The sequence below is a fragment of the Erythranthe guttata genome, chromosome 3 (genome assembly GCF_056151865.1).
Source record: "Erythranthe guttata isolate IM_541 chromosome 3, IM_541, whole genome shotgun sequence".
Classification (NCBI taxonomy): domain Eukaryota; kingdom Viridiplantae; phylum Streptophyta; class Magnoliopsida; order Lamiales; family Phrymaceae; genus Erythranthe; species Erythranthe guttata.
Genome location: NC_142535.1, coordinates 5,588,948 through 5,605,301, shown reverse-complemented (window position 1 = coordinate 5,605,301; position 16,354 = coordinate 5,588,948). Strand labels below are relative to the sequence as shown.

The window sequence follows — 16,354 nt, the reverse complement described above, 5'->3', positions numbered from 1 at the left end:
AGGCAAGAAGGTCGAGTGGAATCCCTACGCAATCAATTCTTTCTATCACCTCCGACACATGACGCCATTCAATTGGGGGCAATTGCAACTTGCGGTCACACGAGATCAAATCGCCGAGGTGTTGTGCGATGGACCCCCCATTTGGTCCGAACTATCAACCGAAGAAAAGTACGAGTTAGAGTGGAAATGCATCAACCAAGTAGGCAAGGCGTGCCTTACGTTCATATGTGCCAACCTCATTCCCACCCGCTCGTGGACTCGCGTGGACCCCGAACGGTGCGCTTTGGCATACTACATCCTCAAGGGCACACCGATCAACATTGGCGTAATCATATCCGACCGATTTTGGACCTCCATGGTCAACAACTCCAAGGGGTTTTATTTCCCTTGCCTCATTACCGGCTTATGCAAGAAGGCGAAGGTCCCAACCAAACCGACGGACATTTTCACATCAATTCGGAATCCGATGAATGACCTTGCGGCCCGGCAATACAAGGCACCCATCCAAGATGGCGAGCAACCCGTCGAGAACCAACCAATAGCTCCGCCCAAGGGTCCAAGCACAAGTTCGGACCGGCGATTTCAAAGAAGAATGGAGCGAGAGTTGGTAATCACGAGAAATCGGCTTGCTACGGTGGAGCACAAGGTGAGCACGATCGAATCCCTCCAACGGTGGTCGGGAAAGATGCTCCAAGCCATTGTGCGCCATTTGGCATGTGGCAATCCCGAGTGCGAAGAACCGGCTCCGTTGCCCGCACCGATTCTTGAGCCGGTACCCGAGCTTTCAGATGATGAAGGAGATGGTAATGCTCATGCGCAAGGCGGAGTTGACGAGCAGCCCGAAGATGGCCCCGACGCGTAAACAAGTGTTTTCTATCCTTAAACTCCGGGCAAATCACATTGAGGGCAATGTGAATTTTAAGTTTGGGGGTGGTTAACTACTTGTTTTCGTTTATGTGCGCTTTACGTGTGTTTTATTTTTTTATTTTTATTTTGCATGCTTTAGTTTTTGTTTTAATTGCCGTTTTATTATTTTCGTTTTTCGAAAAAAAAAAAAAAAAAAAAAAGAAAAAATTTGTGTCCGATGCATCGATGAATTATGATGATGGTAGATAGTCAATGTTTGATGATGAGACTACTTGTTTTATGTTGATATGGAGTATGTATTTGTTTAGCTTTCGATTCAACGGAACGTAGAAGTGAATTATTGCTAGGAATCACACCTTGTGCATTGCTTTGGTTGAATGTTTTGCATTTTAAATTTGGAATTTATTTGTGCTCAATCATGCTTTGTTCGGTTTTAAATCTCACCTTAGGACATTTATGATACGAAGTGTTGATAATAAGTGATTTGGGATATGATTTGGGCCTTCTTTGAACCGTTTGAGCCTTTCAAGCCTACCCTTTTTGTCAAATTATCCTTAGAACCTTGATTTGAGCCTCGGAAGAAAAGGTGTTCTTTCTTTTAGCCAATATGTAGAAGGTAGAAAAGTGGAGATTTTTGAATAATTATCCCCTGGTGGTCGGTAAATTCTTATAAGATCTTTCTTCTTCGAAAAAAAAAAAGAAAAAAAAAAGAAAAAGGATAGATATATATGTGCATCTTCATATATATATATATATATCTAAATCCTTAGATTCGAAAAAAAAAAAAAGAAAAAAAAAAAAAAAAAAAGAAGAAGAAGAAGAATAGATTAGAAGGGAGAAATAAGGACTAGTTGTTGAGTTGTGCTGAAAACTCGATCCATTGCCTCAAGGCAAAAGTGTTGACGTGTGAATTGTGGAGAATCGAGTTTATTTAAGTCCCTAGAGGTGAATTCATTGTTTCAAACGCCTATCTTCCGAATCTTGGCGTAATCACCTCAATTCAAGAAAATTAGCCACACATTCCCATATTACCTACCTCGGACCAAAGAGCCTAACAATTCAAAGCCACAAAGCCCCAATGATCCCAATAGCTTATTGTTCAATATTAGTGAGTAAAATAATTTGGTGAGTATTTGGAGTCAAATACATGCATGTAAGTATAAATTCTTTCTATCTTTAACTTGCAAATATTGGATACTTGAAGCAATTGTATGATTTGTGTTTTTTTGGTAATAGTGAGTGACTAAGTGCCGTTGAATGTTAAGCTTGCGAATACCTATGAATTGTCATCATAATTGCAAGTTCTGAAAACGCGAAGTTGACCCATCGATCTATGTAATGAGATGTATGGTTTTGTTTTGTGCTATTAATTTGATTTTACTTGAGGACAAGCAAAAGTTCAAGTTTGGGGGTGTGTTAAGTGTATATTTATACACTTAATTATACCTTTTAATTGGAGCTTTTGGTGTGTTTTTACGATAATTGGTGCTTAATTTGGTTATTATTTGTATTTTAGGAGCAAATTGAAGAATTGGCAACTTTTGGGGTGAAAACTGCAAATTCAGAGAAAAAGTGGGCCAAAAGTGAAAAAATCAGATTTCTGAAGAATTAAAAGACCGCACGGCCGTGCGGATTTTAGTTCAAAATCTCACACGGCCGTCCGGATGGTCGTGATGGCGCAGTGAAGGAATTTTAATTACACAAGGAAACCCGCCCTATTATATTTTTGCACCCTATTTAAAGGCCACAAGCACACAATTAGGATGATCTTAGATCTTTTACCTTTTATTTTTATTTGGAGTTTTTATCTTTTCTACACGCAATCGAGGAGCAAGAGAACGAAGACGAAGACTTGACGAATGTTCATCCTAGTTTCCCTTTTACCTTTTCTTTTCTGATTTTTATGAATTTCCGTATTTTTATTATGCTTTTCGTTACGAACATGAGTAGCTAAGTTTTTATTCTAGGATTTTATTGGAACCCTATGTGGTAATTCGAACCTATTTTTCTACTTTTATGCAAGTTTAATTCTTCGATTATTTCTTCTATCTTGATCGTATTTAGTGCATGAGCGTAGCTAACTTATGTTGCTATTTGTTATTGTTAGAATTGATTGACAGATCGTTTTAATAATTAGAACAGGGATAGAAGAGCCTTCGAGTAGTTTTTCACCGAATGCGTGTGTTAATTGCATGTATTATCGTAGACATACAGATAATACCTTAGGTAGCCGTTTGCGAGACTTGTTATTTAATGCTTTATTTATATTAGGTTTGCATAGACATATAGTGAATCTTTTATGAATAATAGGCTTGTAACGCAGCGACAGCTGGTTATGAATAATTTCGTGTCTTGGGTTAATAATCGGGAATCGTAACTTGCATGATAGGAAATTAATTGGGTGAAGAATTATCGCATAGGGGGAAGATAAAATCCTAGATCCATTTATTATTGATATTTTCTCGTGATTACTTGCTTTCTTAATTAGTTTAATTTATTTCGTTAATTAATTTGACAACCTTGCGTAGGCTGGATAAAAATCATAATTGTTAGGATTTGGTACTTAGGATTAAATAATTTGCGTATTCCCTGTGGGATCGACATCCGACTCTCACGAGTCTACTTTACTACTTGTTTGCGATACGTACACTTGCGTGTTGGTATTTAGCACCCAACAGTACTTGTTCATAAAGAGATCCAGACAAAAATCTCATTTACCAATAAGTCCACACATGGTCTTAATTTTTGTAAAGGACTAAAATAACCCCTCATACTTTAATATGCTCCAATTTCATCCTTAACTTAATTTAACCTCAATTTCATCCCAAATTTTACAAATTATTCAATTTTGACCCAAAAAAATTTTTTTCTAAAAAAAAAAATTTCAAAAACTTTTTTTTCCCGTCGGATTCCGGCGTTGACTTTTCAATATTTTTTTTTCTTCCGGAATTTTTTGCCGGTTTCCGGCGTTGACTGGCGGTGACTTTTTTTTTTCTTATCTTTTCTTTCTTTCTGTAACTTTTTTTTTTCGTTTAAACAACAATATTGCTGTGTTTGACAGTAATATTAACTATATTATTGTTAAACACAATAAAATTAACTAAATTACAGTTTAACACAGTAATATTGTTATATTAATCTCTAACACAGTAATATTAACACAACAAAACTCATTATTATTGTGTAATATAGTAATATTACTATGTTGACCGTTCAACAAATGTAAGCATAGTAAAAAGCCAAAAGAATTAGTATTACTGTGAGAGACAGTAATATTACTATAACAACAGTAATATTACCGTCAACCACGGTTGACAACAATATTACTATAACAACAGTAATATTACCGTCAACCACGGTAATATTATTGTGTTTACAATAATATTACAATAATAGACAGTAATATTATTACGTTACTCCGTGAATAACTCAAACAAAACAAAAAACCCAAAAAAATAATAGTATTGATGTTGTTGACAAATATTATTGTGTTTACAGTTATTTTGTTGACAGTAATATAATAACGTTGACTTGTCAACAAATAAAAAAAAAAAAATAACAAAAAATAAAACATAATAATATTACGTTAATTTACTGTCAACGGCAAAACAATTACATGAATGTATTGTCAACGGCAGTAAAATTACGTTAATTAAATTTCATTGACAGTATAATTACGTTAATTTACTGTCAGTGACAGTACAGTTACGGTCAACATTTCGCGGCGGACGTAAAAAAATAAAAAATAAAACCAAAAAAAAATAAAATAAAAAATAAAAAAATAAAAAAATAATTAAAAAATTGAAAAGTCAACGCCGGAGACCGGCGTTAACCGCCGGTCAATGCCGGAATCCGGTGGCAAAAATTTTTTTTGAAAAAAAATGTTTTGGGTCAAAATTGAGTAATTTGTGAAATTTGGGGTCAAATTGAGATTAAATTATGTAAATGATGAAATTGGAGCATATTAAAGTATGCTCAAAATTGGATTTTTATGGACAAAATTGATTAAATTGGGGTTACAATTAAGAATTGAGTATAAATGGTTGAGGGTAATATTGGAATATACATGAATGTTTCCTTTATTTATAATAAATATTAAAGGGATGGGCTTATTGGTGAAAGAGATATAGCCCGTAAACCTCGAATAATAAAGATGCTTGGTTGGAGACTTATGCACAAAAACCCCTAATATATATATATATATATATATATATATATATATATATATATATATATATATATATATCAAAAGAAAGAAACGCTGGGCAACCCTAAAAAACCCTAATGGTATTTCTGTAATAATTTTTAATATTGTTTCTCTACTAATTTCTAACTATAATTTTTAACAATTACCAATCTCCAATTTTTAATCAATATATCTCAAATCTTAAGAGATAAAGATAGAAATACGATTTTTTAAATCTTAATCTATATATTTGGATTATAAATTAATATTTCGGATTAAAAAAAAAGCCAATATTATATAAAATATGAAGAATACTACATTATCAGATTTTACTATGTTAGTGTATATTAAATTGATTATTTTTTTCACTTTTGAAATAATATCTCGTGCATCGCACGGGGAAAAAATGCTAGTATATATAAGAAAAAAACGTTGGACAACCCTAAAAAAACCCTAATGTTATTTTTAATTATTTATTTATAGTATTTTTTCTCTATTAATTTCTAACTATAATTTTTAACAATTATCAAGATTGAAACTAAACTGTGAAGAATCCTACCTTAATGGTACTTCTGTAATTATTTATTTTTAATATTTTTTTCTCTACTAATTTCTAACTATAATTTTCAACAATTATCAATCTCCTATTTTTCATCAATATATCTCAAATCTTAAGTGATAAAGATAAAAATCCGTTTTGTTAAATCTATTTGGATTATAAATCTTAATATCTTAGATTTAAAAAAATTAATGTTACATAAAATATGAATAATACTACATTATTAAATTTTACTATTTTAGTGTAATACAATTTCTTATCATGTATTAAATTGATTATATCTTTTTCACTTTTAAAATAATATCACGTGCATCACACAGGGAAAAGATGCTAGTATATATATATATATATATATATATATATATATATATATATATATATATATATATAGAGAGAGAGAGAGAGAGAGAGAGAGAGAGGGGGTATATCTATCAAATTTTATTTCTAAAATACATGTATAAATTATGATTGTAATTAGTTGAATTACCTACGATGCAATTTTTTTTTTTTTAATATTCGGCCATGCAATACACGGGGCAAAGTACTACGTAATCAAATACAAACAGTTAATCACAAAAATTGAACAAGGAAAAATAAGAAAAAAGAGGCTAATAATATTTAATTACTAACGAAGATATTTGGTGTAGTCCAAAATGAGGGGTGTATCTATTGTGATAATATGCAGCCACATTGGAATGGTTTGTAATTTCATACATATGCCACGGGATTATAACTCGCATATTCATAATCATGTTTTAAATAAAACACCCGGATATTAATAGTCCAATATTTATAGGACCAAATGATTATCGTAACATACCGAAATATTTTGGTAGGGATATGGTACTCAATATCATTACTATGGTATTATCCGACCACGCCGAAGTATTATAAATAAACAAAAATAAATAGAATTTAATTTTAATAATGTATTTATTTATATAAAGATTGAATATAGTATTCAAAGTAACTATCATTAATTCAAATTAGTTGTGGTTTTTAGGTTTGTCAAAAATATTTTGAATGTTAATGTTATCATATAATTTATGTTAAAAGTTGTTAATTTTGTAATTTCACTTTAGAAATAGTTTGATTAGGTAAGTTTGTTGGCACAACCGAAGATCGCTGAATGGATTTGCCCTTTGATATGGAAGAATATTGTTGATAAAGAAGGCAAAGTAGATGAACAAACAAGAATGGAATTTTTAGGGGACAATTGAGCTACTGCTCTTTGTTTTTATTGATATTCCAAACAATATAAGGAGTATTTAAAAAGCAAGATAAGTCTTGTTGAGTGTATATTTTACACTCAATGTATACTTTCTTACGAGGATTTTTGTATACTTTTCTTGATTTAATGATGCTTAATGAGTGGTTTATTGTATTTTAGGTACAACTTGACGACTTGGAAGTTCCAAGGGCGAAACGAGGCAAAAAAGGTAAAAAACGGGCAAAAACGGAAGAAAACAAAATATGCTGAAAATTGGCTGAAAAGTGGCCCGCGCGGTCGTGCCAAATTTTGCCTATTTTTGGCGTGGCCGCGCCAACTGCAGAAGTTGGGCAGAAGGTTTCGGCGATTCTCGCGCGGCCGTGTGGGAATTACACTGATTTTCGCGCGGCCGCGCCAAAACACGCTTAGGACAATTTTGGACTTTTAATCACAGAAGGAAACCTAAATTCTTCTACCAAGTTGGGGCATCTATTTAAGGGCAAACCAAGCACGAATTAGAGAGAGAACTTTTTTACACAATCTTAAAGCAAGAGGAGCGAGAGAACGGAGAATCGAAGACGAAGTATTGACGAATCTTCATCACAATTCTTTTTTTATCTATCTTTTCTTAATCTATGTCTTTTTATATATTTTATTATGTTTTTCGTAGAGAACATGAGTAGCTAAGTTTTTAATCTAGGATTTTGTTGGAACCCTATGTGGGGATGGTGAACCCGTTTTCTTGAGATTATGCAATTATGATTTTATGATTATTTCTTATACTTATTATGATTGTTAGTGCATGAACTTGATCAATTTATGTGTTTTATCTGTGATTATTGGGATTGACTCGATAGAGCTATTTTGATAATTAGACGGTAAGTATAAGAACCTTCGAGTAGTTTTCACCGGATGAGTGTGTCAATTGAATGTGGTGTCGTAGACATACATATATCACCTTAGGTAGCCATTTACGAGACTTGTTAGTTAATGATTTATTCATAATTTATTTGCATAGACATATAGTGAACCGTTTATGAATAATAGACTCATAATACACGCGACAGCGGGTTATGAGTAAATTAGTGTCTCGGGTTAATAATCATGAATCATATATTTCATAATTGATGGGTTTTGGGTGAGCAATTCTTGCATGGGGGGAGATAAAATCCTAGGTCCGTTTTTATTGATATTTTCTCGTGTTTATTTATTTTCATAATTAGTTTAATTATTTAGTTGAATAAATTGACAACCTTGCGTAGACTGTATAAAAATCATAATTGTTAGAATTTGGTACTTAGGATTAGATAATTTGAGTATTCCATGTGGGATCGACATCCGACTCTCACGAGTCCACTTTTACTACTTGTTTGCGATACGTGCACTTGCATGTTAGGTATTTAGCCCCAACAAGTCTCCCCACATTAATGATGGAAGATGAAACGTGCTTTGTTAGATAATTTTATAATATTAATTTTTGAAATTACAAATTAACTCTTAACACCCTTGCTTAATTTGTAATATTTCATAGAGCCTTGTGCTTCTCCAATTTCTCCAAACTCGCAGCTTTTGTTAAGATATCAACTGGTTGGTCACTTGTGCCAATGAACTCCTTACGTACTTTTTCATTGTTAACCAAGTCTCTTATATAATGGTGCCAAAGTTCAATATGCTTGGAACGAGCATGAAAAACTGGATTTTTGGCCATTGATATAGTAGATTTATTGTCGCAAAAAATCACCGTGGCCTCCTTTTGTTTAAGTTGTAAATCGGCAAGGAGTCTTCTTAGCCAAACCACCTCACAGGCCGCATCAACCGCTGAAATGTATTCTGCTTTGGATGATGAAAGAGCAACTGTTTTTTGCTTTCTTGAGCTCCATGAAATCACGTTTGAGCCAAGGCAAAAGATATAGCCCGATGTACTTTTGCGATCATCTAGTGCGCCCGCCCAATCGCTATCTGTGTAGCCAATTAAATTGCACTTTTTCTCCTTCTTAAACAAGAAGCCTTGCTGGTTAGTTCCTTGGAGATACCGAAGTATCCGTTTCGCCGTTGCATAATGATTTGAACTTCGATCGTTCATGAATCTAGACACAACACTTACCGCAAAAGCAATATCAGGCCTTGTGTATGTAAGATAAATGAGTGGTCCAATTAAACTTTTGAAAATAGTAGCATCCACCTTTTCCGAACCATCAAGTTGTTGTAGCTTTTCATTCATAACCATAGGCGCAGCTACTGGTTTGCATTTTTGCCATATGAAACCTTTTCAACAAATCTTCGACATATTTTTCTTGAAAAAGAAAAATTTGTCCCTTGGTTTGCTTAACTTGAATTCCTAAAAAATACTTCATCTTTCCCCAATCCGTCATCTCAAATTCGCTTATCATGTTTTTCTTCAACACTTGCACCATATTTTGATTAGATCCAAAATATATAAAATCATCGACATAAAGGCAAATAACAAGGAAATCCATGCCTTATTTTTTCACATAAAGCGAAGGTTCATTTGGGCTCTTTTGAAAACAAGCTTGACAAAAATATCCGTCGATTTTGCTATTCCACGCTTGTGAGGCCTGCTTCAGCCCAAATAATGCTTTTCGAAGCTGATAAACTTTGTCTTCCTTCCCTTTTACGGCGGATCCTTGTGGTTGTTCGACGTAAACCTCTTCTTGCAATTCTCCATTCAAGAAGGCCGATTTGACTTCAAGTTGGTACACTTGTAATTCAATGTGTGCTGCAATTGCAAGAGCAGTCCTTATTGTCTCCACCACCGGAGGAAAATTCTCAATTGAAATTGAGATCGGGCTGTTGAGAGTACCCTTTGGCCACCAACCGTGCCTTATGCTTTTGTACGGAGCCATCCTCATTGTACTTGGTCTTGAAGATCCATTTCAGATCAATGACTTCTTTGTTGCTTGGCAAGTTTACGAGCTCCCACGTTTTATTCTTTTCAATAACACTCATTTTTTCACCCATTGCTTTAACCTAAACATTTTCCCTTGCTGCCTCTTCAAAGCTTTGTGGCTCGCAACTCAAAAAAGCAATGTCACAAGAATCGTAAATATCCTTTAACAACCGAACTTTTCTCACCTGATTTTCAGAGTCTTCCTCAATTATTTGACTAGGGCCTGATTCCCTTTGAGGAGTGCTTGGTGAATCTCGAGTTGCATTTTGTTGTGAATTTTGCAGAGAAGAATCAGCACCTTGAGTTGATAATGGTTCCATGAAATTAGAATTTTTAGCTGGTTGTTGATTTGATTCAACATTCCACTCCCAGGTTGCACCTTCGTCAAAGATAACATCTCTTGAAACCACAAGTTGATTCGAATTGGAATTTAGAAGTCTGTAACCCTTCGACTCATCGCTATAGCCAATAAACAAATACTTCCTTCCCTTCTAGTCGAACTTTTCTCGATGTACAGCTGGTATATGGGCTTAGACGATGCAGCATAAAATTATCAAGTTATCAATAACTGGTTTCCTTTTGTTCCAGGCTTCAAACGGAGTGCGCTTTCGAACAGCTTTTGTCGGAGAACTGTTCAAGATATAAACAACAGTGTTGACTGCCTATGCCCATAAACTATTTGGTAGACCTTGGAATGTTAACATGCTCCTCGCTATCTCGACAACCGTATGATTTTTCCGTTCGGCCACTCCATTTTGCTGCGGGCTACGACTTACAGTGAGATGCCTCGTAATGCCATTTTCTTTGCAATGGTTCATAAACGGAGAATAATTAAATTCTCCCCCACGATCAGTCTGGAGAGTCTTCATTTGATGTCCACTTTGCCTCTCTGCCATTGCTTTGAAGTGGAGAAAAACCGAAAAAACTTCCGATTTTTCTTGCAAAAATACACCCACATCATTCTACTAAAATTGTCGATAAAAAGTATGAAATAACTTTTTTGGCAGAAAGTTGGAGTCCGAATAGGACCACAAATATCGGAGTGAACCAATTAGAGAGGAGCTTTAGCACGCCAAGAGGTTTTCGGAAACGGTAACCGGTGTATTTTTCAAAATACGCAGCCTTCACACACTTTATCTTCTTTATTGATATCCGGGAGCCCGATAACCATTTTCTTTTGCTTCAAAATATGCAGCCCTTTCATATTCAGATGTCCGTATCTCAAATGCCAAAGATAAGAATCACGAGCTTGTTCAGTTTTCAACGCAAATTCAGGATTAGATGGCATTATGAGAGGAAAGACTTTATGTCAGTCATATAGACTTCAGCTACAATCATATTCTTTTTCTTGTCAAATATTACTCCCTTGTCATCATTAACATCCATTTCGTATCAGGTGACCAACGCTTAGAACGTTATGCGTTAAATTAGGTACGTAAAGAACATCATGAATAAGCTTTTTCGTACCTCCATTGGTGTAGAAAGAAATAATTCCTTTTCCTTGAACACTTTGCATTTTTTCGTCGCCAAGTTTCACTTGAGAGGCGAAGTTAGCGTCAAGCTGCTCAAAATGGTTTATGTTCCCAGTCATATGGTTGCTACAACCACTATCCAGATAAATGATAAGGAACATCAAATTGGATTCAAATTGCAAAATAACTATTTAATTCGAAAAAGAGTTATTAATGGGCATTGGTGGATATATCGAAAGAAATTATAGAAAAATAAAGGTTTTCTACGAACTCGGATTGTATTTGAGTACGAAACAAGCTCTATCTTAAGTGAAACAGCGCAAGGAACAAAACTCATGAACATAGCTCATGAATCACGTCCGATTTCAGCAATCCAACGTCGTTTAGACTCCTAAAAGTTCGTTTTTGCTATTTTAGGCAGGTTTTAGACAATTAATAGCAAATCATAGAAAAATCTTACTAGGATTCCGTAAATTGGGTTGTTCCCAACATTAAGAGATCTTCTACAATCAGGCTCTAACTCGTTTTTACCGTTTTTGGTAATTTTTAGTATTTTCTTAGTTTAATTAGGGTTTTCAGTTTTTTAGTATAAATAGCTGCCTTAGGACTTTATTCTGAGAGGAGTTTCGAATTTTAATAAAACCTTTAGAGTTTTCTTTATTTTCTTTATCATAAAGATTGCAGTCTTATGGAGACGACTTTTTCATTTCCTCGAAACTCTCTCCGCAAGACACTCCAAGCATCTTTTGTTTTTCTTTTGCTGAATATGCGAGGATAGATTGATTTGCACACTCCTTGCTTAATATATCGAATGTTGTGCACTCTTTCTTTTGATTTTCTTTGTACTCCTGTTGCTTCTCTCTTGTCCAGGTTGTGGAGGTGGCATTTTCTGGTGGTTCTTCATAGTCCATCTCAATCACATCCCAAAGATCATGAGAGATGAAAAAACCCCTCATGTTCGCTACTGCAGTAATCGTAATGTTCTCCCTCAAAGATTTGTACTTCACTTGGGGAACATTTGAACATAGTGGTGACTGAACTTCCAGCCATTTATTTTTAAGGTTGATAGGAACCACAAAGTGGCTCTGATGCCAATTGGCATAACGGAAGATCGTTAAATAGATTTGCCCTTTGATATGGAAGAATATTGTTGATAAAGAAGGCAAAGAAGATGAACAAAAAGAATGGAATTTTTAAGGGGCAATTAAGTTGTTGCTCTTTAATTGTTTTTTCTTGATATTCCAAATACTAATATATGGAGTATTTAAAAAAACAAGATAAGTCTCCACCATTAATGATGGAAGATGAAATGTACTTTTCTACATTATTTTAAAATATTAATTTTTGAAATTACAAATTAACTTTTAACAAAATTTATGCCTTAAATACTAATTTTGGGCATTTAAACATGTCTATATCTTGATAACGAATTTTACAATACCAAAATTTGGATAAGAGATTTGAAGTAAACTGCAAAAAGTACCCCTATGTAATCTCTAAATAGCAAAAACCCCCCTATGATAAATAAACTAGCAAAAACCCCCATGTGAAATTATTTAAATAGCACACTTGGCCCATTTATCATTTGAGTGTTGACTTCATATAAAAAGACACAAATACCCCCGGAATTTTGCAATTAATAAATTCTTATATTTTTAAATATTTAAATTATTTTATTTTTGTTATATCTTAATTATAAAGGTACAATGGGGTCTTTAATTAATTTTTGGTTTTATTATCACATAGTTTTTGTATATATTTTAAATTATCGCTACATCAAAAGAAAATTTAAATTCCGTTATTATATGTTTAAAAAAAATCTATACTTAATTTGATTAACAAATTTTTAATAATTTTTAAATTTAATTATTTACTATTTTTTAACAATATTTTAATTTCTAAACAATCAAATTAAAAGGAAACTATATATACATATAATATATATACATATAAATACATTTTTAGGGACAATTTCGTCATTTAACAACATCCAAAAACCTACTACCAGTCGCGCAACTTGCGAGTGAGCCACACTTAAGTCAACCGGGGGGGATTTTTGCCTTTGACTAAATTTCACAGGGGGGTTTTTGCTAGTTTATTTATCACATGGGGGTTTTTGCTATTTGGAGATTACAGAGGGGTACTTTTTGCAGTTTACTCAATAAATTTGGTACCAACCCCACCCCTACAGTCTTATGACTCTTGAGAAGAATCCCACAATAATGAAAGACGTGTACGAGAGTTGTATATATATAGGACAAGTAGGTATAGTTTTACATGGAAACTACAAGCATAATAATCATGCTTATACTAGGATTTCTGGAAACACTAAAATAAATAGACCCTATATCTGCTTATCAATAATAATAATAAATTAATAAAAGTAGTAAAATACAACTCTCTCTCTCTACAAACCACGATCAACGATATATTACTCTGACCACCGTACCACCGTACCGCCGAAATTTCTCTATCCCAACCAATCTTCAGGTAATATATAGTTTGGTTCAATTCCCCACTCAATTCTATTTACGAGTTGTTGATATAACGTTTGATCGATTTCCCTTTTACTTTCGTTCCGTGCATGTTTTTTTTTTCTTTTTTCAATTGTTTCCAGTTTTATATATCTTCAAGAAATTAAACATTGATGAATGTTGATTTAAGAAATTTTCAATAGGTGTTTATTATGAATGTTGATTTAAGAAATTCAACAGCTTACATGCATGTTTGTCTTATTCAAATGAATTATACGTTTTATCTTTTTTTTTTTTTTTTAATAAAAATAAAATTGGAAGAGCTGCATGCCTAGAATTATATTTTTATTATTTGCTAATCTATTTACGATGCTCCATTAGTTAAATCTGGTGGCTTTATTGCTGTTAAGAAGAAGCTTGTCTATAGAAATATGTTATTTAAACTCTAATTAAATCATGTTACTAATTTCATTTTTATTATTATAGATATATGGAGAATCTTTTAGCTATTATAAACACTGACCCTAAGGTGGCGGTTGGACTTGCTGGTGGGTTTTTTTTTTTCTTTTTTATTTTTACTATTTTATTCACTTAATTATTTTAAAATTTCTCCACAATTATGTTTTAATTCTTGTTTTCTTTTTCATGAAACAGGAATCATGTCGGGGGTACTTCTCTACCTCTCACCGATGTAAGTTTCGCGACGCTGAAAAAAATTGCAGCATATATAAATTGATTTCTTTAAAAAAATATATATATAATTATTAAAAATGAAGATATGTTACATAGTAGCTGAAAAACCATTTAATGACTAATGTTTGTTATTTATTAATATTCCCAAATTTTCTTAATAGGAAAATTATCTCAAGGATTGTGGAGGAAAGGTCATCAGAAAAGTTATCAGTAACCCCGTATATTTTGGCATATCTGAACTGCCAGTTTTGTATATTGTACGTGCGTTAGTTTTTTTTTTTTTTTTTTTTTTTTGTCTAATTATTTTCAGATGAATAGTAATAATTTCATTCACAAAATATTCTAATTGGTTGGTTTTGCATTTGTCTAATAGGTATGGAATTTGGTCACCAAATTTGCTTGCCGTACTTGGGAATGCTATAAACAGTGTCATCCTTATTCTTTATATATTCATATTAATGTTTCTTTCGCCGAAAGACGATATATTTGTAAAGCGTATTGTAGCACTCTTTGTTGTATCTGTGGTAGTGCTCACTAGTACAATTGTTCCGGTTTCAATGCCTGAGAATCTTAATGCGCTTTCCACTGGAGCTTTAGCTACTGCTTTCTCCATCATTCTCTATACTTTATCACTCGTAAGTATCTCTTGTTTTGCCATATATATAGTTAATGGTATTTGCAATTTTTTTTTTAATTAATTGGTGAATTTTGTTGAAAAAATATGTATGTAGGTCTCGGTGATGAAGACAAAAGACGTGGAATTCATGTCATTCTACAGTTCGGAGTTGATGTTCTTGAACGGGGCATTCTGGTTTGCCTTTGCCGTACTTCGAAAAGACCATTTTATGATTGTAAGTATAAATACCGTAACTCGTATGATTTTCAGATTTTTTTTTTTTTTTTAATATCAGCCGACTAACTAATTGACTACTTTTTCCAGATATCGAATGGATTCTGCTGTGCAGTGGGAGCAATACAAACATACCTCATGTATCCGAATAACAAAGGAAAAACCGAGAATCAAAACCAAGAAGAAGAAGAAGAAAGAATAATTGATTCATCCGACTCTATCGTCTAAATAACTTCAAGTGAACAATTGATTTGATTTCGTTGCATGTATAGAATTGTTAATTTTTTCGAAACTGCTTCTTAAAAGGTTAATTTTGAGCGAACATGAATTTTTCAATACATAACTATAATCAACTGCTTTCATCCTCATATTATAATCAGATTTGAACAATAAATAAATAAGAAATACAAAATCCATAGGAATCTTCTAACAAGTCTATTGTTGGTGGTAATACCTACACTCAAGTGCAGCGTATCGTACAAGTAATATTGCACTTAGACCCCTGCATTTTTTTAAAATATTTTAAAAACCCCTCAAATATTATTCGACCCTAATTTAACCCAAATTTCACCATTTAATCAATTTTGACAAACGACCCCGATTTTAACCACCATTACCGTTGACCGTTGACCGTTGACCGCCGTTAATTTTTTTTTTACTTTTTGTTTCGGCATTGAATTTTTTTTAATACTGTTTTTGACTCCGTTCACCGACATTGTATTCTCGTTTAACAATGTTGACTTTTTTTATTTTCCTTGATTTTTTCTGAACTTTTTCCTCTGACCTTTTTTTCGATCAACACAATATTATTACTTTATAACACAATAAGAATATTGTATTAATATCTAGTATCGTAATATTAAAATTACAAACTTCTAACAATGTTTTTATCTAAAATTCTTGGGCCTAAATACAATTTAAAGAAAATTCTAAACTCTGTAATTTCTTCCCCTCATTTTTTTTTCGTGGAACTGCCGGTGCATCTCAAATTTATTCCCAAAAAAATACGAAGAAGATAAATTAGGCATGTGCGGAATAATTTGGAAATGAGATAACCACTCCAGTACAACTGTTTTGGGGTTAACAACGACCGTTAATTTTTATTATTTTTTTTGTCTTAAAATTTTTCCGTTAT

At 33.1% G+C, this 16,354-nt stretch overlaps 1 protein-coding gene across 1 annotated transcript; it reads left to right on the top strand.

The window, feature by feature from the left end:
- The first annotated feature begins 14,166 nt into the window (after positions 1 to 14,166).
- Positions 14,167 to 15,581, top strand: LOC148771622 (bidirectional sugar transporter SWEET1-like). Its single transcript, XM_088815146.1, has 6 exons — positions 14,167 to 14,224; positions 14,331 to 14,367; positions 14,531 to 14,626; positions 14,743 to 15,004; positions 15,101 to 15,220; positions 15,310 to 15,581. Exons 1-6 carry the CDS (start codon positions 14,167 to 14,169, stop codon positions 15,445 to 15,447), a joined length of 711 nt encoding a protein of 236 aa, XP_088671272.1. The 3' UTR covers positions 15,448 to 15,581.
- Positions 15,582 to 16,354: the final 773 nt, after the last annotated feature.